The sequence below is a fragment of the Tinamus guttatus genome, unplaced genomic scaffold (genome assembly GCF_059628265.1).
Source record: "Tinamus guttatus ecotype Peru unplaced genomic scaffold, ASM5962826v1 Tinamus_guttatus_pri_ptg000194l, whole genome shotgun sequence".
Lineage (NCBI taxonomy): Eukaryota > Metazoa > Chordata > Aves > Tinamiformes > Tinamidae > Tinamus > Tinamus guttatus.
The window spans coordinates 731192-758283 of record NW_028288728.1 but is presented as its reverse complement, the minus strand read 5'-3'; the positions used below and the strand labels follow the sequence as shown (position 1 = coordinate 758283).

General features: G+C 57.0%; 2 protein-coding genes across 3 annotated transcripts; both read right to left on the bottom strand.

The window, feature by feature from the left end:
- Positions 1-4142: 4142 nt before the first annotated feature.
- On the bottom strand, positions 4143-9344 carry MYLK2 (myosin light chain kinase 2). The gene is made up of 11 exons (XM_088523646.1): positions 8557-9344; positions 8127-8419; positions 7246-7351; positions 7001-7094; positions 6706-6815; positions 6205-6346; positions 5949-6019; positions 5477-5605; positions 5010-5162; positions 4610-4742; positions 4143-4223 (listed from the first exon to the last, which is right to left on the bottom strand). Exons 1-11 carry the CDS (start codon positions 9342-9344, stop codon positions 4143-4145), a joined length of 2100 nt encoding a protein of 699 aa, XP_088379772.1.
- A 9402-nt stretch (positions 9345-18746) lies between these two features.
- TPX2 (TPX2 microtubule nucleation factor) lies at positions 18747-26656 on the bottom strand. Of its 2 annotated transcripts, none has more exons than XM_088523568.1 (16): positions 26418-26656; positions 26032-26158; positions 25722-25838; positions 25352-25483; positions 24571-24693; positions 24019-24140; positions 23588-23745; positions 22993-23164; positions 22705-22843; positions 21941-22157; positions 21601-21699; positions 21149-21325; positions 20842-20988; positions 20179-20290; positions 19342-19508; positions 18747-18910 (listed from the first exon to the last, which is right to left on the bottom strand). In XM_088523568.1, the coding sequence occupies exons 1-16, from the start codon at positions 26518-26520 to the stop codon at positions 18800-18802; spliced, it is 2223 nt and encodes a 740-aa protein (XP_088379694.1). In that variant the 5' UTR covers positions 26521-26656; the 3' UTR covers positions 18747-18799. The 2 variants fall into 2 exon arrangements, with proteins under 2 accessions (XP_088379694.1, XP_088379693.1); XM_088523567.1 differs by having other exon boundaries at positions 19342-19529; positions 25722-25845; positions 26036-26158.
- Positions 26657-27092: the final 436 nt, after the last annotated feature.

Here is a 27092-nt window from a genome sequence, read left to right as displayed (position 1 = left end):
GGCCCAATAAAGCTCTGTGCCCAGCACCGCCTGCTCTTGTCTCTGCGCCCGGCTCCGTGGGGAAACAGGGGGTCCCGCATGCCCTGCGTTGAAGATGGCTCCATGTGCTCCAGCCTCGCTCCGGGCTCCATGTGTGTCAGTGACCCGGGCTCAGCAGTGGCCGTGGGGGCTGCGTTTCCCTTCCCTGATGCAGCAGCTCCCGGCTTGGAGCCGCTGCTGGTCCCTGCGGGTGGGAAAGTGGCGGCGGCTCCGTGGGATTCCTGGGGGCTGAATCAGCGCAGGCGGCTGCCGGGGGGAGGCAGTGGCTGAGTCACGGTGCAGACCCCAGGGCGTCGCGGTGCCCATGGGCCCCGGGGGGACACGGCGCCCCACAGATCCCACCGCCCTGGCGCGTTCCCACGCTCTGCTCACCATCCCGGCCGGCAGCTCTGCCCTCAGCTCTGCGGTGGAGCTGCCAGGGGAGCTCCCACCCGGGACCCCTCACAGGCTGCTAGGAGGTGCCAGCCCTCACCTGGCCTCCGTCCTGCTGTTCCAAGGCCATCGGAGCCCTGGGAGCCCCGCGGGGCCACCCAGCGCCAGGGCAAGGGCCAGCGCTGGCGTCACTCTGGGACCGGCAGCGCCGCGGCCGCGTCAGCCCCACCGCGGACCCAGACACTGCAGCCACGTCCCAGCGGGAGTGGGGCCGGCCACGCACCCCCCGGCCTTTCTTCTGTCCCTCTTTGCGCTCTGCGGTGATCCTTGCGCGCCGGGCCGGCGTCTCCGCAGGCGGCCTCCGCGCGATCCTGACCCCGGCCCCGCTGCCGGTCCCCGGAGACGCGGGCGGAAGCGAGCGCCGCGGAGCCGTGCCCGGGGCCGACGGGTTCCCACGCGCCGCCCGCCCGCGCTCCGGCCCCGCATGGGAACGCGCTGCTCCCCGCGCCACGGCTGGGCCGGGCACTGTGCATGGCACCATGCACCCGCGGCTCCCTCCTCTTCCTCCCCTGCTACCCCATGCTCGCCGGTGGCCGTGCTGGGTGGGCTGGCACCCTGCCCGCTCCGGAGGGTGCCAGGATGGATGCACAGGGACACGCGTCATCCTGGACCCTTCCTGCACAGGGTGGGTGAGGAGAGCTTGGGCTGTGGACTCCTGGCTGGAGAGGGGTATGGGACACTGTGCAATGTGCACACACATGGGTGTGCACACACATGCACACACACAGGTGTGCATACACACACACGGATGTGCGCGTGTGCACACATATGGGTGTGCTCACACACACAAATGGGTGTGTGCACACACTCACACACGGGTGTGCACACACATGCACACACATGCATGTGCACACACACACAGATGCGTACATGTACACACACAGGTGTGCACGCGCACACGCATGTGCACACACAGACACATGGGCATGCATACACACACACACAGATGTGCACACAAACACATGGATATGCACATCCGCATACACACAGGGGTGTACATACACACACGCACACCAGTGTGCACACACACAGATGGTTGTGCACATCAACACATGTACACACATAGATGGTTCTGCACATGCACGCATACATGCACATACAGGTGCACACACACACACACACACACGACTGTGCACACATACAGCAGCCCGGTCCACGTGTCCGTGGAAGCCAGGAGGAGCCGCTGGTGGGATGACGGCACCGTCTGGGAGAGCGGTGTCCAGCCCGGAGCTCCCGTCCCAGAGATCCCATCCCGTGCGGCCCTAGCAGAGCTGCCCTGGGCACCTGCGTGTGCCCTGCTGTCCTGGGACAGTTTGAGGACAGACCCCCGTCCCCCTCCGCAGCACTGGCCTTCCTCCCACAGCCTCCTCATCATCCCCCATGGAACCGACTCTGCCAGAGGACTGAGCCCTTGTGGACACCGCAGGCTGGACACTGCCATGGGAATGGAGTGCCCTGCCTGCCTCCGCGCTGCTGCTGGCCCGGAGCCGCAGCTGGGGCCGGGAAGGACGCAGTGCTCGGGAGGGAGCGGAGCGGGGCCGGGGCAGCCTGGGCCACCCCGCGGCCCTGCAGCCCCCGCAGGGGCCGGGAGCCGCGCGGCTCCCGGGGCCCAGACAGGAAGGAGACGTCACCGCCGCGGAGCGTAACTGGAACCAGATGGGGCCGCGGTGTCTCCAGGAGCACGGGGTGGCCCCGACAGAACCGGGCGAGGAAGCGCCTGGGCGGGAGCTGCCCCGTTCCGTTAACCGCTTTGGGGCCGCAGGGGCAGAGGGCCCGGGCTCCAGCGGCTGCCCCGGCTGGGGGGCAGCAGGAGGGAGGTTGGGTGCAGGCGGCACCATGGCCCAAACAGGGCCAGGAGCAGCACCCGGCCCAGCCCACGGCTCCCGGACGGCTCTGCCCCGGCACCAGGGCTGCGCACGAGGGGTCCCAGACCCCCAGGGCTGCCCATGTGTGGCCAGACATGATCCCTGGGTGGTACCGGCCATGCTCCCTCGGTCCGGCCACGTGGTAGGAACCAGCAAAGGCCCTGGGAACCACTCACATGAGGACACAGGAGCCAGAGCCACTGCCTCCCCGCTCTCGAGGAAGGAGCCTGGGGGTCACAGGGTCCTGCTGGCCCCGCTCCTCCCTGGGGCTGCTGTGGGTCATGCAGTGCGGCTCACAGAGCCGGGGGCAGCACTGGGGGCCATGGGGCAGACCCTGCTGTCCCGTCGCGGTGCCAGCGCCGCAGCGGCCCCCGGCGCGAGGCAGGGCCGGGCGCAGGGCTCGCTCACACCTGTACATTTATTTACACACAGCGGAGAGCAGGGGCCGCTCTGGCAGGGAGCCGCGGGCGCCTCTTCCCGGGGATCCGTCCACTCCAAAACCCAAAGCTGGCGGGGACGGGGGTCCTGCTGCAGCCCCTCTTGGAGCCGCCGGGCCAGGCCGGGGGCCCGGAGCCGGAGCCACCCCCGCGTCCCGCGGCCGCTCCTGGCCCCGTGCCCAGCAGCGCGCGCGGCCGCAGTTCCTGCGCGTTGGTGGTCGGCGCTGAGGCAATCGCGGCGCGGGGGAGCGCGGCCCAGCTGCTCCGCATTAGGACGCCCCGCGCGCTTCAGCTGGCCCGGGAAGGGCTGTTTTTCCCCCGCTGGCAGAGCCGCGGGCAGGGAGGGGAGGCGGGAGCACAAAGCCTCCTTCTTTGCGCGCCGGCTCCCAGCTGGGGACGCTCCCGGAATCGGCGCTGCGCTTCCTCCCTTCCTGTGCGGGAACGCGGCCCGGCCCCGCGGGCTCCCGCGGGAGGAGGCGCCGCTTTGGCCCCCGCTCACGCGCAAACGTGGCCCCTGCCCCTCCGCTGCCCCCCGGGCCCTCCCCACCGCGCTCCGGCCGGGAGCGGAGCCGGACGCCAGCAGGACCGGCACCGCCGGGTCCAACAGGAACGAGCGCAGGCTGCGGCATTTACAGGCTGAAGGCACAAATCGCGCTCCAAGGCAGTGACAAGGATGGGGGTCTGTCCAGACAGCAGTGCTCAACACAAGGACGGGCCTGTCCCCTCCAAGGTCCCGGGAGGGCAGTGACACGGAGCAGGGATGCTGCAGCGGGCGGCAGACGTGCTGCACCGAGCTGGGGCTGCTCGGAGGAGAGCATCAGCACCCTGCAAAACGTGGAGTGGCCGGAGAGAAGGTGCAGGAGAGCCAGATATGCCAGAAATCCAGAGCCGCTGTCCTGGAGCCAAGACCTACAGCTATCCATAAGCGGTGGCCCTGCAGTCCGGGGGAGGCCGTGCTGGCTCCATGGGAGCAAGGACAGCTCGAGTGGCGCGGCGGCCCTGGGGCCAGCTCCCCACGGGGCCGGCTCCGCAGGCCGGGGCAGGAGTCGCAGCGGAGGGAGAGGCTGCGGCGGAGCAGGAGGCGTCGCGGGCGGCGGGGCAGAGCGGCGCACGGGGCTGCGGCAGCCGCCTCCAGCAGCACGAGCAGGGCCCTGGGGCGCCCGCAGGAGCCGGCCCCATCTCTCCAGCCTCTCACTCCTGCCCCCGGCGTGGGCAGCAGGCAGGGGCACAGCCCAGCAGAGACCCCGCTGCGTCCAGGAGCAGGAACCGCGTCGCCCTCCTGCGCGGGGCCGCGCGCCAGCCCCCATCCCCAGCGGTCGCTCTTCGGCCTCGACGCGCACGCCGCCGTCTCCTCGCGCGGAGGCCGAGCTCAGACCCCCAGCGCCGTCAGTGACCCCGAGCTCGTGATCTTCTTGAAGCGGTTGGCAGCACATACACCAATGAAGTTTTTCTGCAGAAGGGAAAGGGGAGGTGCTGGGGTGAGCGCAAGGGCTGCATCTCCTGAGACAGAACCAGGCAGGTCCTAGGGGTTGTTTGGGAGCTGGGCCAGGGATGAGCTGGACCCACAGAGGGGCCCGGCCCTGGGAGTGCCCCTTCGTCCTGCCCTCACCCGCTGCTGCCCCGGCAAGGTTCCCTCAGGAGCTGTTCCAAAGGGGACAGCTCTGAAAGCAGCTGTGCACAAGAGGAAGCCCCGTTTGGGGCACCCATGCAGGAGCAGGACCCGTGGTGCTGGGAAGCTGTTTCTCCAGGCTCAGGTGTCCCTAAACCCGCACCGAGGAAGGGCCCGAGCTGTCCCCTCCGCCGCACCCTCCAGCCGGTGCTCAGGAGCCCACACACCTTCCAGCGCCTCCGCATGACGTATTTCTTGAGCAGCACCTGGGACTTGAGGCGGCGGTTGCTGCGCTTGGCCTTCTCGGCCAGGCTGTTGAGCCACGGGTGCTGCAGGCACTGGCCAGCGCTCATGCGGGCACTGGGGGCGAGAGGACACGGGTCACCCTGCACTGGCCCCACAGGCCCTGCAGCCCCCGACCAGCCCCTTCTCCAGCCATCCATGAGCCCCAGATCCACAGAAACCTTCCGGGGTCAGAACTAGGCATGCACTGTCCACCCCCCCAGCAGCCGTGAGCAGGGCCTTGGGGACCTCGCTGGCCCTGGCATCAGTGCAGATGGCAGGTAAGTGGCACACAGAGATGGACACCTGCCCTCAGCCCCATTGCAAGCTCTGCAAGCCTCAAACCTTTTCTCCTTGATAATGAGGTTTGACACAAAATCCTTGGCCTCTTCAGAGACGCTCTCGAAGGTCTCTTCGTCAAAGTACCAGTTGGCAGCCAGGACGTTGTTGAGCGTCTCGGTATCGTTGTCACCCAAGAAGGGGGAGAGGCCGCTGAGCCTAGGAGAGAGGTGAGAGCTGGGTGAGGAGCCAGGTGCCTCCGGGCTGGGGCCCTGCACGGCCCCATTTCCCTGCCCCTTGCCAATTCCTGCTGCGCAAACCGAGCTCGGCCACAGGTCCCCAGGCACCCATCCCCATCCCGAGCTCCCAGCCCTGCAGCTGGTGGCCCCGGTGTGATCCAGCCCCCGGTTCCAGCGCTCTGGGCATGCGGGAGCCTTGGGCACTCGCTCCATGCTGGGCAGCAGCCAAGAGTCGCAGCAGGGGCTTGGCCCCGGTGTCCCAAAAAGGCCCCCGTCACACAGCCCGTCACCTACAGCATGTAGGTGATGACGCCCATGCTCCACATGTCCGTGGCGTAGGAGACCTGCTCGTAGTTCACCACCTCCGGTGACAGGAACTCCGGCGTGCCGAAGTTCACCTTGAGCTTCTCCTCGGGGTTGTACCTGCACCAAGGGGACAAGTGAGCAGGGAGGCGGCAGGCTGTCCCCACGTCACTGTTCCCAACCCCGCAGAAAGGCCAAGGCAGTTCCCGTCAGACCCTCCTGGTTTGGCCCCGCTCCCTCCTGCGTCAGCCACGACAGCCTGTTATTACAGCGCTCCCAAACCGCGTCCCCCAGGCAGCGCTGCAGCCAGAGCCACTCACAGACAGGAGCCACCCTGTCCCCACCATGGCTCCTTCCTCCTGCGGGGCTGGGACAGCCTCCCTGTCCCCATGTGCTGGAGTGAGACCAAGTAGAAGCAAAGGAAAGGGAGCGGGGAAAGGGAGACCAGGAGGAGAGCAGATACCTTCGAGCCAGCCCAAAGTCGATGATCTTCACCATGTGGCCGGTAGCAGCGACACAGAGAATGTTCTCAGGCTGCAGGGACAGGGAGCCCGGCGTTAGGGCCCAGGGCAGATGGGACATCCCCGTGCAGAGAACGCGTGGGGATTTGGTGGCCCACGTGTCACAGGGCCCTGGCGGGGCAGGACGGGCGGCTCTGCCCACATGGAGCAGACGGGTGCGCAGGGACCCGCGGCCCCGGCACGGCCCCAGTCGCGTACCTTGAGGTCGAGGTGCAGGACGCGCATGTGGTGCATGAAGCGGATGCCCTCGCAGATCTGCCGCACGAACACCATGCAGTCCACTTCGGTCAGGTGGTAGTCGTCGTCGATGATGCGCTCGAAGAGCTCGCCGCCCTCCACGCTGCACGGGGACGGGCCGCAGTGTCACCCAGCACCCCACACCACCCACACAGCCGTCCCCACCAATGCAGCGCAGCCGCTGGCCAGCCCGGGATGCCCCATTCCTGTGGAATTCCTGGGCTATCCCAGGATGCGCCAGATCCAGGGAGCAGAGAGGGGCAGCATCACCCCAGCCTTGCTCAGTGCAAGTGGGTAGGGAGAGCAGCGGCCACACAGGAAGAAGACCCCATAGGGTCCTGGATCATCCTCTGCTGGGCAAGAAGGGCCAGCGGGTCCATCCCCACCTCCCAAGATGATTGAGCTCCCACCGATGGTCCCTCGGACCCTTCGCCTAGACCCCAGCCCTGCCCCGACACTCACAACTCCATGAAGAGGATGATCTCCCGCGGCGTCTCGATGGCGTCGTAGAGCTGGATGAGGTTGCGGTGGTTCAGCTGGTTCATCACGTCGATCTCCAGCAGCACCATCTCCTGCAGAGCCCCCAGGGGTGTCAGAGCCCGGCCAAGCCACCGGCTCCAGGAGCAGCCCCAGGCTGAACCAGGCGCCATGTGCACAGGTCACGGGCTGTCACAGCCCTCGGTCACACCAGCGCGTGCCAGCTCGGTGGCAGCGCGGTGAGGGGATGCCCTGGGACAGAGCCCGCCCCCGATCACACCTTGTCCTTGGCACCCTGTTTGCGGATGACTTTGGCCGCCAGTTTGAGCCCCGTCTGCTTCTCCGTGCACGTGTGGACTTCTCCGAACTTGCCCCTATGGAAAGGGAAGGGCAGGGTCCACGGGCGGCTCACAGGGACCCCCAGGCTCTTCCAGCTCCCTGCGCAAGCGGGAGCAGCCGGTGCAGCGGGCAGGGCCGGGGGTATCCGGGCGCCCTGTGTACCCGCAGGGCGGGCTCCCTCCTTACCCTCCCAGGATCTCCTTGGCGCTGAGGTTGAAGTGGGCGCTGACGTTGGCGGAGCGCAGCCTGACCACGCGGTGCGCGAAGGGCGCGGGCGGCGGCGGGATGTCATCTGCGGAGAGAGCGCCGGGCTCAAGGGCAGCCGCCAGCCCCGGGGTGGCCGGAGACAGCGGCGCTGGGTGCCCGGCCTCCGTGCTGTGCACAGAAAGGCTGGCACCTCGTGGCACGGTCGGCCCTTGGGCCCAGGATGCTGCCAGCACCTGGCCTGGCCCAAAATCAGTCCCCTAACCCTGCAGGAAAGCTGCTCCACTGCTGTCACCCGCCGCACTGCACTGTGCCACCATGCGCATGGCCACTCTGCTGCGCACACTCGCCCTGTGTGCCACCGTCCTGCACAGTCGCACTGAGCCCCTCCACACTGCCCTGCTGAGCACATCTGTCCCCTTGATGCCACCATCCTGTACACGGCGTCACATCCCCATCGCGCATGTCACGCTTGCCCCCTCCAGGCCATCGCGCTGTGTGGCAGCGTCTCCCCATCCCGCACGTCGCGCCGTGCACATGGGCACAGCGACCGGCTCCGAGCACCCTAGGGCTTGGCAAAGCCTCCCCTCCCGCCGTTCCTGCAAGGCCGGCGCAGGACAGCGGGACGTGCTGTCCCCTGCACCCAGCCATGTGGCGGCCGTCACACCTGCTGCCGCAGGGACGGCCTCGTCCCCTTCCCGCAGCAGCGTGCCCTGCTCGAGCTCCATGGAGCCGGCAAGAGGCCGCGACGCATTTAGCCCTGTTTACGGGGAAAGAGGAGCTTGGCGGGCAGCGCGCCAGGAGCACGAGCCAGCAGCCCCGGCAGCCCCAGGGCTGCGGCAGGGAGGGCGCCGCCGCCTTACCCAGGATCTCGAAGGGATCCTCCTTCCCGAAGTCCGGAGTGAGGTAGGGGCTGGGGGGCGGCTCTGCCTCAGGTGAGGAGACCTGGGGAGCCGGTTTCTCGGTACCACCGGGCTCTCCCGCAGCGCCCGCGGGCTCTGCCAATGTCCTGTCCTGCTGAGGGCCAGCCGGGGCCGGCTGCTCTCCTGGGGCAGGTTGGGCCTCCGGGGCAGGAGCTGCCGAACTGTCCTGAGCTGCCAGGGTCTCCTCCGGGATCATCTCCATCACCGCCGCCTCCGCGCAAGGCTGGGGCTCCCTGCAAGCACAAGGAACGGGTGAGCAGGGCCCGGAGCACCCACCGCTGCCCCGGGACGGGGACGTGGTGACAGGAGGGACCCCGTGCAGGCAGGAGCTGCCTCAGGGGCTTCCCAGCCGAGGGGCAGCGCGTGGTACCTCTGGCAGGACGCGGGGCAGCTCAGGCTTTGCTGCAGGATGGGGCGCGCTGGCTCCAAGCCCTCGGGCTGCTTCTGCTTGTTGGCCTCTTCCTCTGCCCTTGCCGCTTCCTTCCCTCCGTGCTGAGCCGGAGCAGCAGTCGGGGCTCCCTCCTTCACAGGCTCTTCCTGCCCTCCATGCGGAGCCGGCGCTGCAGCCGAGGCCGTGTCCTCTGCAGGCTCTGCCTTCCCTCCGGCAGCCTCTGGCGCGGCAAGAGCCTTCGGCCCCTGACCTTCCTCCTCTCCATCCTGAGCCTTCGCTGCGGCCGCCGCCTCCACGGGCGCTGCCTTCCCGCTGTCCTGAGCCTCTCCTGCAGCCGGAACCTCCTCTGTGTGGGGCTTTTCCTTCCCTCCATCCAGAGCGTCGGCGGTTGCTGGGCCCTTTCCCTCCGCGGGTTCCGTGCTCCCTTCTGCAGCTCCTCCTGGTGCCAGAGCCTTCTCATCCGCGGGCTCTGCAGCAGCCGGGCCCTTCTCCTTTACAGGCTCCGTCTTCCCTCCCTGGGGCTCCTCCGCAGCCTCCTTCCTTCCAGGCTCTCCCTTCCCTCCATCCAGACCGTGTAGAGCAGCCGGAGCCGCCTCCTTCCCAGGCGCTCCGTCCCCTGCTCCATGGGGGTCGGTGGTGGCGGCTGGTACCGTGTCCCCCGCAGGCTCTGCCGGGACAGGTTGGGCTGCGCTGGCCGCTGCATCAGGCGGGGGCTTCCCCTCGCCGCCCCCGGTGTCGGGGACGTAGCCGGGCCCGTCCTGCTCCATGGGCTGGTGCAGCGCGCGGCGCCCAGGCTCCTGCGGAGACAGCGGCTGAGGGCTCCCGCGGGCACCGCTCCCCGCGTCGTGCCCCGGCGCCCGCTGCGCCGTGACTGATCGCTGCGCTGACACCAGCACCTGTTGCTGCCGCGGGGCCCCTGGGCACGCGGGGGCAGGCGGCGCCGCTCCGGCCCCGGATCCCCCGGGGATCGGGCGAGGTGAGCGTCCCCGGCGGGGCTGGCGAGGTCCGCGACCCACCGCACGCAGAGCTGGCCCCCTGTGCATGCGGCTCCCTTGGCACCGGGTGGCTGGGGTTGGGCACAGGCAGCGCCTGTGGGCACCGTGTGCAGGTGCCAGCTTGGCCACCACTGCAGCCTCGGGCACCGTGACACGGGCTCCGCACCAACCTCCGTCCAGGAGCGGGCAGCGGTCACTGTCCTGCAGCGCAGCTCCATGCCCAGCCCATGCCCATGTCCCCAAGGCCCAACAGCCCATCCCAGCAAAGCAAGGGGCCAGGAGCCACCATAGGGGAGCTGCTGGTATCTCCAGGGCAGCGAGCGGCAGAGGGGGCTGCTCCCACCCATGGCCAGCGGTACCCCCAGAGCAGGGGCGTTCCGCTCTCCTCCTTGGATTCACGGCCATGGTTCCCCCCCTAGGGCCACCCAGGGGTGCTGGGAGGCTGCTGACAGGGCAGGGGACCGCGGGCAGCGCACGGCCCCGTCCCTTACCTGGGCTGGCCGCTGCGCGGGTGGTCAGAGCGGGTGGCAGGGCAGCATCGCAGTGCGGCAGCGCCTGGCCCGGCAGCCCCTTCTATACCGGGCGTAACGGAGCTGGATTAGTGCGGGCAGCGCGGCGACGTATCCCTTACGGCGCAGGGGCCACCCCGCGTCGCCTTTCTCGCCACCTGTCACTGCTGGAGCCCGTTCAAAGGACACGCCACTCTGCCCGTCCCCCCGCGCCGGGGACGCAAACAAACAGCAAACCCGATGGAGCCCCGGCCAGGCAGGCGCTGCCCGGCGAGGGCGGCCACCCAGAGCGGCGCTGACGGTGCTGAACGCGCGGGGTTGCGAGCGCAACGCGGCGGAGCTGCCCCTGCTTTGCCCCACAGCGCCCGGGGGCTCTTTCCGAAGGGGCCTTGGCTCGGTGAGAGCATCGGGGTGCTCCACGGCACAGTCGCCTCCGAGCAAAGCGCAGGGAGGGGGCACCAGCACCTGCGTGGCTGCCGCTGCCTTCCCTGCAATCCAGCTCCCTGGTTCTAATTTGCTGCAAAAACCCTGTTTCTTAGGCCAGGGGCAGGAGGAGAGGAGGCTCCTGCAGGACGGGGCACGGTGGGTGCCGATGCAGGGAGGGCCTGGCCACGTGCACCACACGGGTCCAGCACCAGGGCCAAGCTGGGAGCAGTGCAGGACGGGGACACGAGGGGCCTGGCAGCCCCAGGAGCTGTGGAGGCTGCGCAAGGAGCTGGCCCGGGCACAGCAGAGCCACCAAGGGCAGGACTCGGCCACCCCAGCCTAGATCCAAGTGTCACAGTCCCATACTGCTCTCGAGGTTTGAAGAAGCCTGAGCTGCGCATAAAGGGGAAGGAAAGGGGCTGCTCTTGTCACGTGGAGGTGACAAGGACACGGCCCTGGCACAGCCGCCTGGCCCAAGCTGATTTATGGCCAGGGCTAGCCCCAGTGCCTGCCCTGCTCTCCCAGCCCGCAGAGCCCTGGCTGCTCCAGACCTTCGGGGTGAAGGGAAGCTCCGCTCGCAAAGGGTACGTGGGCCCCACTTTGGTGTCTCGGGTTTCTGCTGCGGAGCAAGGAGGTTATTCGAGACGCGCTGGAGGAACCTCTTGGTTACCGAGCCCGGGCCATCCTTGGCAGCAGGGCCAGGTAAAAGGATTCCCATAACAGCCTGGCAAAGTTGGAGAACGTCACTGGGTGAGGGCCGCAGAGCCAGCACGGAGGGGAAGGCAAGGAGGGAGGAAGACTCAGCCCCCTGCCTGTCCCTGCGGGGACACAGCAGAGAGCCCTGGGGACACGGAACAAAGAGGCGAGCGCAGCTCGGGACAAGAGAAGGGACACGGCCTGGGTCACTCGAGGGCAGGCACGTGCCTGCCCCACACGAGCGGCACTGCTGGCCTTGCACCAGCCTCGCTGCAGCAGCGCCCAGCTCCTCCGCGCAGCCCTGGGCTCCCGTGGGCACCAAGCGCATGCAGGGCGAGCGCAGGGCTCGCCCGGGCGCACCGGGGCGAGGGCTGGCCCCGTGCCCCCGGGCTGAGATCAGCGCAGGGATCCCCAGCGCGGCCCTTGCCAGCTGCACGGCCCGGCTCTTCCTCCAGCGCCCTCCGTCCCGCTGCTGCCTGGAGTTCACAAGCCCTGAGTCATGCAGGGCCGTCGCGGGGCCAGCGCTGCGGGGAGGCAGCCGCACAGGGACACAGGAACACGGCGCTGCAGCGTGCGGGGCCAGTACCACAATGCGGCCACGCAGAGCCCCAGCAGCGCAGGGCGGGGACACGGTGCAGGGTGGCGGCCACACCGTCCCAGCACTGCAGGGCAGTGAACGCGTGGGCAGGGAGCACAGCACTGCCAGCCAGTGCCGCAGGACACAGGAGAGCCGGGGGCCGCGGCAGCCCCACGGCCGAGCTGGGGCCACCCACCCACGTCCGTGTGGCCAAGGAGGCCGGCGGAGGGGCAGCAAGGCCTGCTCCATTGGGACAGGTTAACACTCAGCACCAGCTTCCCCTCGGCCTCTCCTGATGCCAAAGGAGCAGTCCCGACCTCGGGACATGCAGCTCAGAGCCAACAAGTGACACCGATTCAAGTGCATCGTCAAATCCCGGCCAGGCGTCACGACCTGGGCTCGAGCTCTGCCTGGTGGGACGAGGCTCACGGGGGAATTAGCTAAGGGCAAGAAGGGATGTGAACATACCCGTCCCTCAGCTCCCAGAGCTGCCCTCGTCCTGCTCTGTCCACGCTGGGATGCTGCAGGGGAGCAGGGTGAGGAAGGCTGCAGCTTCGCTTGTTTCCTGCACAGGAGAGCAGCAGCGAACAAAGCGAGAGATAAAATTTATCCAAGTGCCCTTCCCCTACCCCAAACTGAAATATCAGGGAAGAAACAAATACATAAATACATTGACAGTGTCCATGGTAAGTACCTTTCTACCACCCCAGGGCCAGCTGGCAGCTCCGGACTGCTCTGCTCAATCAGGAGAAGGGAGAAGCAAAGCGCGTTGCTCTTCCGAAGCTGCAGACTGGGTTTCAGAGGGCACACGGAGGTTGTCCCATGCCAGCAGCTGCAAGACCCCAGCAAGATGCTCAGCACAGAGCCATCACCCTGGCAGCATTCTAAGGAAGTGACCTTTGGAGGATTAAAGCTAGAAGGCTGTTTTTTCCTATGACTAAGTCAACCCTGCTGGGAAGGCTGGGCCCATGGGTGCCCTCACAGAGGCCCTTCAAGGTCGATCAAAGCTTTTTCCATCAGGCTGTAGGAAAAACGAGCATAGATACAAGCTGGACAAGGTGGGCTTTGCAGCAGAGAATTAGCTTTTTTGATATACTTCACTTGCTGGCAGGTGGGATTATCTTTTTTCCCCCCACTATGACAGCAAATAAATCCTCAAACTTCACCAGGCAGCTTTACAAGAAGGCACGGGTCGCTGCCTGCGGTCACCCCCAGCACATCTTCCTTGGGAGCACTTGCCGGAGCGGGGCTGGCTGGTGCCTGGCACCACTTCTCCAACAGGAAATGGCTCCGCTCGGCCACGACGGCTCCCGCTGCCTTCATCCCGCTGCCGTCATCCCTATCCGCTACCAGGCCGCAGGACAGGGACGTGGCTCTCAGGAGACGCTGCTCTTGCTTCTGGTCAGCCAGAGAGCAGCAGGGAGCAGGTGATAGGAGTGATGCTTCATCCTGCTTGGAGAATTCCCCTCCCTTGGCAGCACAAGGAGGGGTTGATCCCTTTCCTTTGCACTGCTCACCTCTAGGAGCTGCTGCAACCGCAAGCAGCAACTCCCAGTCCTGCTGTGTAGGAAACAAAAGGCAGAGGCTAAGCTGGGGGAAAGTGGAACTGGAGGCTGGTGGTATCTCCTCCAGCAGCCCGGGTAGCTCTGAAGGCCAAACCAGCAAATGCCCAAGCCCTGCAGTGGCAGAAGTACCTCAGGTACCGCCACCGTCACCACGAAGCCACAGCAGCAGCAGTGTTTTCTGAACGGGCACCTCGCGCGCTGCCCCATTCCTCACAGCTCAGGTTTGTGGTGTTGGCACGGCCGGCTCATCTCAGGCTGATGAACTTTCCGCTTACGAGATTAAAGACCGGATCCGTTAATTAACTGAGAGCCAATAAGGGTCACGCGGGAGCAAACACGCCGCCGGAGCCACCCTATAAACGGCATGACACAAGCGCTGATGCAGTCGTACACACGTAGGAGCTCGGGCACCGCTGGCATCCGCGGCTCTCGGGGACTGCGGAAGCCGCGCGGTGTTCCCAGGCACAGCCATCATTCCTGGTGCACGAGCGGGAGCCCCACCGAGCCCCAAGGGCTCTCAAAGGTAGCAGAGCAGAGCACGGCCCTGCAGCTGCCGGCGGGAATGAGTCGGGACACGGCCCAACTCGGGCACGGGGACTCTGCCCGCTGACCGTCATTGCCCATGTGTGGTTTGGAATTACCCTCCTTTCCCTGTGAGCAAGGGCTGCCGGGCACGGGGATGCCGCCTCTCCTCGGCTTCGGGCGCGCGGCGCTGCTTCTTCTCCAGCTTTGCGCTCTCGGCGAGCCAGGCTCAGGAGGAGCACATCCTTTTACTACACACAAGAGGGATCCAACATCTGGAACCGTGACACAGCGCTGCCGGGCCCTTCGTGCCCGCTCTTGCTCCAGTTTACAGCAAGGTTCTCCAACAAGATGGGCACAGCAAGGTTGTGGTGGCACTTCTCAGTTTTTAGAATCTCACGTGAGAGACAAGAGGGTTTGTTTGCAGAGCAGAGGCCTCGGACAAGACAAGGAAGTGAGGCTGTAAAGGCAGAGCAGGCACAGCATCGTCTTAGGAGCCTTAACAGTTCTTCAAAAGCAGCGTATGAAGAAAGAGTGGTTTTCAGACCACCCCTAGTTTGGTGCTATTAAGAGATAATACTCCTTCACAGTCCAAGTGAAATGAGCTGCGTGAAAACACAGCCCTCTCAAGGAAGTTGTATAGTGTAAGGAGGACAACAAGCACCTGCACACCAGGATTTCAGCCGCTCTGGTGTGAAACCCCCTCGGGTGACCAGGTCTCCCAAGCCCAGGGAACCAGCCAGCCAAGCAGCCCCACAGCTGCACTCCTCACGCTGGGCACCCTTTGCTGGGTGGTTTTTCCCCCCACCCCGCCCTTTGCTTTTTCCCTTCCTATTCAGGAACTTAAGCCAGAATCTACTTTGGCTCTAGCTGAAAAACAGCCTGTCCCAGGGCTATCTGGCAAAGCCTCAAGCACGCTAGTCCCCTAGCTACACGGTTGTCACAACTCGAGCCGTGCACACTTTAACCTTTATGCTTTTCATGGGGAAAGAAGCTTCTTTCCCTGGCCAAGGGCTCTCCATTCTCCAGGAAACTCTACCCCGGTCTAAATGGAGCAGGGAGGCAGCGCGCGCCCACGGAGCAGCGCCTCCCGCCCGCGCCCCAGCTCGGTAAGACGAGCCGGTGTGTCCCGCTGGGGACCGACCCGGACGCGCAGGCAGCAGCTTAACTGCTTCTATCAGCACCAAGGACTTCCCCGGCCACGCGATCGTCACGCTGTGACAGGGCTAACCGAGGCGACGGAGGAGAGAGGGAGCATCCCGCGGTGCGGGAATGGACGCGGCAGAGCGATGCTCACCGGGAACGTGCGTTAGCAGCGATGGAGCCACTGACAGCAGCATTGGGGAACTCTGAGGGATGATCCAAAGCACCTGGATGCTGGAGCAAGGAGCAGGGTCCTGGAGCGGCCCTGTGCTCACACACAGGCGGGGAGCTCCGCTCACAGCCCCTGCATTAGCTTCACACAGGGCTGCACGACGCACCCGTTACCCCAGCAGGGAAGCAAACGAGAGCCAAAGCCAGGCGGTTTTGAGAACGTAATCGAGTCATTTCGTAAGAGTCCCCTTCACCCCCTAGGAAGGGCTTCCTTCAACTCTGCTACCTTTAAAGATAAAATCCTGCCTTTTAGCTCCCGTTCTAGTCAGAGTTCAATAAATTGCTTCAGTGACAAGTAAACGAGAGAAATAGTGTCAGAGAAGGTTAGTACTAGAATTTCATCCAGCTCCACTTCTGGATTTGCTCTATCGCCCCTGTCTGACAAGGCAGGCTAATAAAGGAAACAAGGCTGGAGTTCTCGTATAAAAACTTTGTTGCAAAACCCACCCCTGGGTCCTTGCCCAGGAATACAGGGCTTACACCAGCTCCTTGGCCTTACCCACCTCAGAGCACATGCTAGAAAGCTGCCTTTGGTTAAGTCCAGTCTACCACTCCAGTCCTACAACTTTATTGTCCCATTTCTACTCTACTGGGAGTAGAAAAATCACTCGCCCATGTTCTGTTATTCACTGCCAAAGCAGCAACAGAAGCCCTTGCTTTGCTGATACTTCCATACATGGGTCAGACACAAGCAGTTTTTCCCACATGTCAACACTTTCCTCCTACTGAAGAGGGCAGATTGTGCAACCATGTCTACGAGGTGATTTCTCACAGCTCTGCCACGTGTCCTACATCCTGGTACAGCACAAGAACTTGACGCTCTCTTTCACCAAGTTTGCAGGGTATGAGGAATATAAGAGGCAGTGCTTGCAGGAGGAGGTAATGTCTTTTATTAGACCAGATGATGTGGTTGGAAGACCCTGACAAGCTGTCAGACATACAAACCCTTCCCCAGGTCCGAGGCAGAAGCCATGTAAGGCACTCCTGGAAATCCAGCTGCTCCATCCTTCACAGATCAATATCTGCCCTGGCTCCTCAGTCTCGTTTATCCTGCTTGCCTCTACATTCTCTCTCCACAGCAGCCAGGCTTTCCCGCCTCTCCATAAATATTTGCCCCTAGTGCTGCCCGTTCCCATGATCCACAGCGCTCCGGGCTGTGCCGGAGCCGCTCCTTTCCTTGACAGCACATCCAGCTCCTGCAAGGTTCCTTCCTAGCAGCTCGTACGCAATAACCCCCGGGGACAGCAATAAGCTGCAAGGCTGAGGAAAAGCCTGCATGGATGTGGTTGGATTCACTTGGATCTAAGCTGTTTCAGGAGGAGGATGCTTACAAAGCCTTTCTTGGTTCAGCTGTTCTTGCTAACTGTACTTCAGCCTGTCAAAGCTGCCTGTGGTTTACAGCCCTTTGTGAGGGAGCATCAGCAGCCTTCCCAAAAGTTACTCTCAGCTCAAGCATGCAGGACCCCTGGTCAGGTTTGCAAACAGCATCCAAAGCCCTTCTGCACCACCCAGCCAGTCCTTCAGGACCAGTCCTGCCACAGCCAGGTAATTCTGTTCCTGCAAAGATCCTCAAGAGAGGAAAAGCCGGCACTAAAGGGTCTCATCTCCCAGGCTGCCTTCCTGTTATAGAGTCCCTTCACCCTTTAGCACTAACATGCTCACACGAAACCCCTTTTCTCCCATATTTCTTATACTCCCACTGCACAAGACAGGAGTTCTTGCACTTGTGATGAGGATGATTTTCTCTTTTAATCCTGTCAGAGTTGGTGCTTCGACGGACTGGTGCCCACTGAAAAGCTGAAAGCCAATACACTTGTACAGAACACGCATCTCTTACTACTGCAGTTGTGGACTGCAGCTGCGTTTCACCAATATCCCCAGCACACTGTATTCTTAAGAAGAATTACTGCAAAAAATCCATCTTCAGATACGATAAACACTAGTCTCTGAAGGCTGCCTTCATAATCTCAAATTAGAAGAGAAACAGTAGCAGTAAAATGGTAGCAATTGGTTGACACGCCTTGCCTTGGATGATAACAAAGCCCCTATTACTCTATCCCTTAGGAAAGGGTCCAAGCACATGGAGTTTGAAGATCCTCTCTTCTCTACCCAAAATAAGCCAAGAACAAAAGGTCACAAAGGGCAAAAATATCCAATATCTAGGTAACCAAATAGAGAAAGAAAGAGGAAGTTTTCCAATAATCAAACAAGAAATAGTTCATCTAGCTGAACAAGTTGATAATCCAGATTTTCCCATATTTGAATCTCTTCCAAACAGCTCCGTAACACCAATGAACAGCCCAACTCACAGCAGTTCCAGCAAGAGAGAGACCCATAACCTTAATTCACAGGGAGAGCCAGAGCCTCAGTACCACTACAGGCACAGCAAGCCAAGCAAGGCAGCAAAGTGAGAACCCTGCCAAGCCTGAGGCAGAGGGCTTGCTCTCATTCCTTCATCCAAGGGCTCAAAGTACAGCTTGAAACAACCCCTCCACCAAGCAAGCAGCTCCACCTTATATCACTTACCTTATATCACTGACCGATCTAAGTGATATAAGTGATCCACCTTATATTAGCGGAGCAAATATCAGCAATACAGACACAGAGGGCAGCAGCAGTGCCTAACCCAGACAATTAAAATCCAGAGCATCATTTGAAGTAGCATTCTTGGCCCCCTTTTGCTCTCACTCTAAGGAAAGCCTGGGAAGCCTATCACAACACAAAGATAAGAAAACATTCCTAGTAAACCTTAAATCTAATTACAATCACCACTTTGTGATGCTAGACGTTTTGTCCTCCAGCATTTGGTCTATATTTAGCCGTTCTCATTGCACTAGATTGGTTAGGAGGACACAATATATCTTTAGCCAACATGACTGCACTGGCATGAGCAAGGGACACAGCTAACAGCAAGAGTTATTTGCCAGTTAACCGCTTCCCCAAATAGAATGACTTCAGCTATAAAACAGCAGAAGCTTTAATGCTGTAATATGCACAGGGAACTTCTTTAAAGCATGGAAAGATTCATATTAGCATTTATCTAAACATCAATAAGGAAGGTCACACTTGCAATATGTTGGCTTGGAAAGCCTCACATCACTTACACAATTCACATTTAATACGTAGTACTAGGCTAACAAATTTGAAACCAATAGTTGGGTGTAGGGAGTGAAGGCAGCTCTTCCAGGTGCACAGGTCCTTGTAGGTCAGCGGGGTGCCCTTTAGTGAAGTCTCTTCTGCAGCAAAGGGATCATGCCCACTAGTAGGGGGTGTTGAACAAATTAAGAATTTTTATTTAGTTCAGGTACACAATATCAAAACCTGGTTTAGTCTTTAGAGAGTAAGATATTTAGGTGTGAAGCAAGCCATGGACTTGATGGCACGGTCTCTGCACTTGCTGTGCCTCAGCCATCTGCCTCTGATGGAGTTAAACTATTTGATATAAGAATAAAGGAGCCAAGTTGTGAGTGAGGGGTCATGTAAAAACGACTGCTCCCTCTGCCCACAAAGAGGGCAGAGAGAGATAGGCTCCCTCTCCCGCCACCACATCGATGCACATCAGCACCGGAATCTGTCTGAAAAATTGGGAGACTTCGGCATAGTCAGCGGCTGCTCACTGGGTTTCACTTCTACATTGCGATATTTGCGGATTGGGTTTGCCTTGTGAACCTGCAAAAATCAAGGACAAAATTAAGAAAACGACTGCAGTTATGCTGAACCCATAGCACGCAGGCCAACCACGAGCGCGATGCAGCCAGGCATCTGTCTACACGGCCGTCAACGCTGCCTGGGGCACTCAACGAGCCGCCGGGAGCATGCAAGACATGCTTTAGGGTTTTGGGCTTCTGCGGGGCCTTCAAGTTATTTTGCTGCAACAGTTAGATGTGTAAAGCCGAGAAAACTTATCAACAGCTTGAACAGAGATAAGCAAAATGATCAAAAATTATTTAAGACCCGTTGTAAAGTGAGTGAGAAGTCACCTTGCTACAAGACAGACTAGGGAGTTGTAATGCACCCCAAAACTGACATTGATTCTTTCAGCACATTAATATATCCCTGTGGCTTACATTACAATCTCTCTTCAGAAACAGCTCACTTACCAATTCTTGTCTTAGTTTAGCAACTTCTTCCTTTTCCCGCTCCTCGTTTCGCTGCCTGACCTCTTCTTGAAGCTTCCCCCTTTTAGCTTCCAGGTCTGCCAATCGTTTCTCAAATTCTTGCCGCTCTTTAGCCCTTTTTTCTGTTGCCAGCTCAAAGCCTTCAGGAACTGCAGAACCAGAAAGGCTCTCTAAGTTTGGAAATAGAGGGGATAACATTGGTGCAAAGACAGTCAGGTAAAGCAGCACAATATTAGTGTCATTTGGAAGCCTCCCTCTGGAGCACTTCAGACCGCAGGGTTGTTAGTAGACATCACTGGGGTTCTGAGGAAAAGCTTAAGCCCAAGGGAAAGAAGTCCCAGTGCAGACATTACCTGTCCTGGGTATTGTCACGCGAGGAGCTGGCCCACAATCGTTATCACAAACAGGGTTTTGTGCTGGTTCTGTATCCCGTGAAGTTTCCAGCTTATGCAAACTAAGCTGGAGATGCCTCCATCTCATTACAGATGGGAAGGAAACACTGACGGCTGCTGCAGGAGTGCCAGCTGCCTCTGCAGGGAGCACCTTGCAAAGTGCTCCCCCCTACCCCAAGCTAGGGCCTGTCAATCATGTGCCAATTGCAGCACAGCTGTTAATGCAGCTGCCAGGTTAGTGCACAGGGACAGGGAGGCCGCAAAGAGGAAACTCCCCTGTTCCCCCGGGACACAGGCTGTTAGGGGGTTGCGGATTAACTGCACAGCAACATTGACTGTGCTGATAAAGAGGCATCAGCCAGTTTAAGCATCATTTAATTGCATCACTACTAAATTACCAGCCAAGCCTGCAAAGTAAGTACTCCACCTGATAGCGGCTTATGCTCCTTTTTGGGCACAAACGGCTCCTGGTACACCACGGTGTTGGGACGAGCTTTAAAACACGCTGCCTCTTTCTGTCTTTTCAGGTTTTCTTCAAGCTGCATAAGAATAGAGCCTGTCAAATGTCAGGCACAACCAAAATACCATCTCCCCAGCCCAGACTTCAGCTCTCCCAACACTGGAAAGCTGGTTTCATTTTAAATTAAATCACTCAAGTAAAATGATACTACAGTTAAGAGATCTCACTCTGCCTGTCAGTTACTTTTGCCAAAGATGACCTGAGTAACAGCTTCAGCTCTCAAAGCAGAAGCTTTTTCAGGTGTTCATATGAAAAAAGCTGTGCATTATTTATGTTATTACATCTCAAAGTGCAGAAACACAGCAAAGGGATCCAGCTACACATAACTGCCCTCTAGAAAATACCCCATCACTGGTTCAGGCAAACGTGGCAAATTCCATCACTTAAGGGGAGAAAAAACTGCCAACCCCCTAACCCATAATATAAGGCTCTTGTCGAGGACAAGATAATGCATGGTTCAAAGCAATCCTCAAAGCCTGATTAAGCTCAGGCAGGGCACTTCCTGAAGTGCAGCACAGCTCTGATTAGCTACTTTAAGGCTGTCCATAGCTGTTATCCTTTTCAACCTACCTGCTGTTTCCAGTTCTGCAGCTTGGTAGCTCCCCGTTCATCAATCTGCAGATTGAAGGGCTCAGGCTGAGTTGGGTTTTTGACCTTTTTTTCTGGCAGCTTGACACAGTCAAAGTAAGGCAGAGGCTGTGCCTTAAATTTTGGCACCTGGAGAGGAAAAAAAAAAAAATAAAAAAAAAACTTGAAATATATTTTGCCCGTTTCTCAAAGGCATGTAGCTTTGGAAGCTCAACAGCCAACAGCAAGAGGCAACCCCTAGCAACACCCCTTTTAAGGAGGAGAATCCAAGGTATTTTTTAGTTCTTACCTCTTCCTTTTGCAATTCTTCTATTTTTTTCTCCTTCTGTATTAGCCTCTCTCTGTCACGAGAATCAAAAGAGAAGGGGCAAACTTCCACATGCCGCTGCTCTGGCATTTTAGGTTTGAAGGGCACTCCATAATGTGGCATAGGGTTAGCTTTGATCACAGGAGCCACCTCCTTTTCCTGATGAGATATTAAGAGTTAGGATCTGACATTCTTAAATGTGAAGATTTTTGCAGAAAGACTACTACTCCTGCTACACACAGCCATGACTGCTACAGTCTCTTTAGCCAGAGCCACACAGTACCAAGAGAACACTCTGAACACTACAAAATTAGTAATCCAAGTATTACTTTATAAGCATCCTGAATCACAGAGAAGTCTGCTGACTTTCTAAAACACTATTCATTCTTGTACTCATCTAAATTAGACCATAAGACCATATTCAGGATAGTTACCTTTTCCTCATCTCTGCTAGTCATTCGTGTTCTGCTTTTCAAGGTGAAGGCTGGAGATCTGGGGACTGTAATAGGAAGTGCTTTCTTCTCTGGAACACCCTGTGCAGAGAAGCAAGTAGGAAATCATCCAAAACTAAACATCAAGAAGAAAAAGAAAAACCCACCAGACTATAAAACAACCATCTGATATAACACTGTGCATTCACTGCAGTCCTTATGTAACAAAAAACAAGGTCCATTAAAGATTATTAAGCATATAATGCAACACGGCCAGAAACATTTCAAGGTTAACTGCCCCCCAGTCCTAATTCCTAGGTCTGAAGCATTACTAACTTCTTACCACCACATCCTCCAAGATTTTAGTTGGACACGGCCTGGAATGAAACTCAAAATGCTCTTCCTCTTGCTGCTTCTTACTCTCACGCTCTTGAATCCTCTTTTCTATTTCTAGGTCAAAGGCAACAGGCTGTGTAAGTTCCTTCACAGTGGGTTTCTTGGGTAGGATTGGTCCACCCTCTAAAATTTTGGGATCCAGCTCCCTTGCTCTGAATTTGTACCTACGTAACGGGGAAAAGAGACAAAAAAAAAAGACAAAAAAAAAAAGAGACAGTCACCTATACACTGCACATGACAAGAGGCAGTTTCTAGCAAGTGGCCTCTCTAAGCATAAAAGAGTAACTGTCAGATTCAGAGGCAGTTGTGTTAACCTAGACATAGTGTGAAACTCATTAACTAACTCCCTTTTAAAAAAAGCAAGACTGAGGTTCCACCTTGACAAATGCTTTCGTGGAAATACACCGCGTTTGGCCACAGCAGAATTTCAAACTGTGTGCAGGCAGAAATGTTGTCCTGATTGAGTACGCTTCTAAAGCTAGCTCAGAAGAGCTGTTCTAAGAGTACCTTCTTCAAAATGAATTGGCTAGTTTTGCATCCTTATGTTCAACACTAGAGCCTTGTACACAAAAGCTTGAATAACGTCACTGTCTTTATAATACTAATTCTTTTAAACAAAAAGGCTGTTCCTGAGAAGTGGTATTTTGGCATGTGAAAGGGATATTTCCAGGGTGTGGCACACTTCTCAGAAATAAGTCAAGCTTTACTTACTGCTGCATTTTCTCCAATTCCTCTGCTTCCAACTCTGCTGAACTTTTGCAAGTGGCAGGCCTGAAGCGATGCTTTGTTTGCAGCACGGGTGTTTTAGGGTGTGTAAGCCGAGTCTTCGGCTGCTTTCCTGGAGCTGGGCCTATGAATTCAAGTCACAGACCAGCAGTTAACACTAAGACCTGCAATAGGCTCAGATAGTTAGCTCAGTACAATAGCTAAAGCACCTTTCACACTCTGTCACCAGCTCTGTGGACAGGCTGCTGGCTACACACAGCCAAACCCACTCACCTTCATCAGACTTTCTGCTCCTCAAATGGTAACGAGGGGGTGTGCGTTTTTGGAATGCTTGCACCTGCTGAGCAAGGGACACGTATTCGGACGTAGTTTCTTCAATTTTTCTTTTGTTTCCCTGGGAGAGATTGAACGGCTTGGGGACAGTGGGCCCCTTTGGCACTCGAACCTGGAGACAAGAATCACAGTCAGTACTGTCATTTAGTAAAAACATGCTTCAGTGTCACTTCCTCTCCCCACTGATGGGCATTATCTGTCCCATTTCCTTATTTAGGAGTGGATAAATAATTTTTTGCCTAATGTGTTAACTGCCTAAGTATGCCCAGATTAGTCATATCAGACTGTATTAAGCAGATTACAGCTTAGAGTGCAATGACTAAAAGGCCTGACATGAATAGACCCTTTATCCCAAGAGAATCCTTTTAAAGTCTTGCATCAGTGCAGATTTGCAATAAGCTAATGGAAACCTATGTGCAACATGCTGTCTCCTACGTATCTGCCAGCCGAACAGGTTACCAGCATTGTATAGGTTGCAAGAGCAGCAAGGAAGTGTCAAGAATTAGTGGCACATTGGCAATGCTCTGGCCCTCACCGGAGAAGGAGGATGCTTCCTCAGTATTGCTGCAAAATCCACTTCCTTGTATTCGTTCCCATGCTGGCTTTCCACATGTTGTTTAATCCTCTCGTCCGTGGAGAAGTGGAAGTCAACTGGCTTTGTTACTTGACAAACAGTTCTCTTCACAGGTTGCCCTAAAGAAGAAGAGTATATAAGGCCTGGAAGCTTTTTTTGGTATGTGCATCTGGTGGGGGAGGGCTGAAAAAAGGGAATTTCCTTTCTCATAACTTCAGCAGATTTTGGTCAACTAATCTATAACCTTTCAAAGCATGACAAAAACAGAACTTAGTTTCCAGGCATTTGGGAACCTGATGCATATAAAAGTCACCTAAACCCTGGTACTTAGCATGCTGCACTCATCAGCTGAGCTCAGCATAGGTTCAGCCTGAAATTCAGCTCGAGCTCACCTGCACCAGCAATAGCTGCTTTCAGAGACTCCTCATTCCTCTTCCGTAGCTCCATAACCTCTCGCTGCAATTGCTGCATCTTTTCCAGCTCCTGCTCCTCTGTACTTTTCAGCTTGGTCCTCCTGCAGAAACATGTTAAAGTTAAGGTAGATAAACACATGTCCTGACTTCACTGACTACTAAGCATAATGTCAGTGCAAAGGAACACACCTACCTCTGCCTTCATTGCAAAAACAGTCATGTTAAAAACAATTCGTTAGAATTCTGTTTGCTAAAGAAAGCCGACTTAACTACTACCTTGCATACGCATTTGCTGCATGCACACTTCAGCATTAGCAAGAACACATTTTTCCTCCAAATTAAAAGCAAAAGCTTGCTAACTCAACCTGTGCAAAGGAAAAGTACATTTTTAATGCTCACACTATTGTCTAATCTGGCGTTTACTCAATGTCAAAGCCTCGAGTGCTAAGTAGGAAATACTTTAGCTAGGGCTGGCACCAAGATCAACTGCGATTCACACAGACAAGCCTTGTTTAGGGGAAAGCTACCTACTTCAACATTGTCGGCGTCATGGGCACGGTCAGTTTGCTCTTCCCTTGTCCTGGAGAGTGGTCAGGATTCTGCAAGGGCTCTGTCTTTGCAGCTGCCTCCATCACTTTCTCTCTGCTGCTAGAACTAAGTTGTTAACAAGTTTTATAGCAAAGCACTGTAGCTCTATTTGAAATGAAAGACCACCTGCAGCTTTCAGCACCACACAGAACCTGCCCAACACCTGAAGTTCTAAAATATTCCAGGGACTAGGCGTAGATAGTCTATTTTTCCCTGGTACTCTAAGGTTGCAAAAGAGAAGACTACTTACCAGGTTTCCAGAATCGAAACTTTTCTGGAGACAGGTGTTCATTTAGCTAGAGCACTGTTACATCTTTTCAATAATTTTCTGCAGCGGGATTTCCTGACCTCACGTTTATCACCATTCGATATCTCAGTGCTTAAGGCAATTTGAGAAATTTTTCTAGCTGTGATTCTTTCATAGACAGTGACTGTCTGAAGTCCTGACAGACAAGTTATGTCAGGTTTAAAGCTAGCAGACCCAGAGAACAGGGTTTAAGAAACCCAAGCTTATTTCAATCACACCTCCAACTCCAAATAGATTATTTCTTTTAGGTCTTACAGACATTTCTTCTCAATGAAAGCAGTATCAGGAATCAAATGTCACCTCCCCCCTAATCTTCCACCTCGGCTCTTTGAGAGCCTCTTTCAGCCACGTGGAAATAACTTTCAAAAGCAGCTGTATCCCTCTTCCCAGCCCCAAGCTGAAGGACCAGTGACATACATTTTCATTTTTTTAATTGGTGGAACCTCCTCATTATTATCCAAGGCAACAGCATTTCTCTCCACTTTGATTTTAGCCAGGTGTTTGCGTTGCTGTGTTTTCTTCTGCTTTGTAGCCTGTCTTCTACCCGCTCTAGACCATGACAGAAAAGAGAGATTAGTTTTCCCATAGGCCTGAGCAGACTCACGATCTGTGTCATACTTTTCATGAGTGCATCACCAAATCCCAACATGCTCTACACTAATTAGCTGTTTAATGCAACAATCCAAAAGCAGTTTGAATAGCTCGAGTTTCACAATCCAGAATTGTAAAGGACCCGCTTAGTTACAGTGCCAGCAACCTTCACACAAACTGATTGCAAGTATTTCACCTTTGAGGCACCTCTGCAGGAGCAGCAGCAGCTCTCCAGCTTGTCAGAGATCCAACAATATTCTGTGGAACCACATTGACCTGTGTATGCTCCATTTCATTGTCCTCCACATCATGGCTTTCACCTGAGAACAGCAACAAAGATCGGCTCTATGTGCAGAAATGTTAAAGCAAAGCTACACAAGAACTTGCTAGGCAGCAGTCTATGAAGACTGTCCCCAGGAAAAAAAAAAAAAAAAAAAAAAAAAAAAAAAAAAAAAAAAAAAAAGGACTTCGCCTGGCTTTATGCTCTCCTCCCCACGCATGTCAACTTACCCGTTATTCTTTGTGATGTGAGAGAAAGTAGTGGACTACCAAGCTTTGAAAAAGCAGGGCTATTTTGAAAGACTTTCGTCAGATTTTCTCCAGGAGGGAGATTTTCTAGATTGGCTTGTTGATCTAGAAGGAAAGAGAGATTTTCACTATACATCCCATGTTAGGAATCTTTACCAATATCTTTACCACTGGATAGCATTAGGATGTTGAGAAGGTCACCTGCCAAGTTACAGATCACAGTAAGATAAATAAAGAAACTACAGGATGATTGATGCAGTCAGTACCATGACTAATCTATCTGCACAGAAACCATGCCCAAAATACACAGCACAGCATCCTTCAGCCAAACGCAAAACAAATCAATGAGTTGAGAACAACTCACCAAACCAGGCATCTGCATTGTGCACATCGTCATCACCCAGCGCTTCGAAGTTGAGGCAAGCGTTTGGGACATCAAAGGAATAGCGAGAGTCTGGGCGAGACATCTCCACCTTTGTGTCCCCGGCGTCCTTCACGTGCACCGCTTCAGTCCTTTAGACAAATAGCATCAGTCCCTGTTATGACAAATCCCAAAACAAGAATCAGCTACTGAAAATGCCATTCTGCAGGGCAGCAGACAGGCTGCTTTACTCAAGGGCCAAGCTCGAAGCTTTCATATCCGGAAGGAACAGTAACAGTGGATTCCTAAAAAAACCCTTCAATACACACAAGGGCATCTTATAGCCAGCCCTGACACTGATTTTCAAAACAGCAACAGGGAGCTGCAGAAAACTGGTACTGGGCAAAGGGTAGGAAGATAGCGAACACCCTTGGCGAGATCCACGGCACTACCTCGAAAGCCTGTCCAGGCTATTAACAACCAAAATACTACGTCAGAGTATCAAAAACAGTCCATGTGATTAATTAGGGGAGCACTGACAGCAGAAGAAGTCCCAGTGTCAACAGGCAATACTAAATTTGAGGGAACAAGAATAAAGCCAGTAATGAAGTTACAAATCCTTAGCTGCAACAACACCTTTCTGCTTTTTCTCCTTTTTGTTTTCATGGTATCTCACAC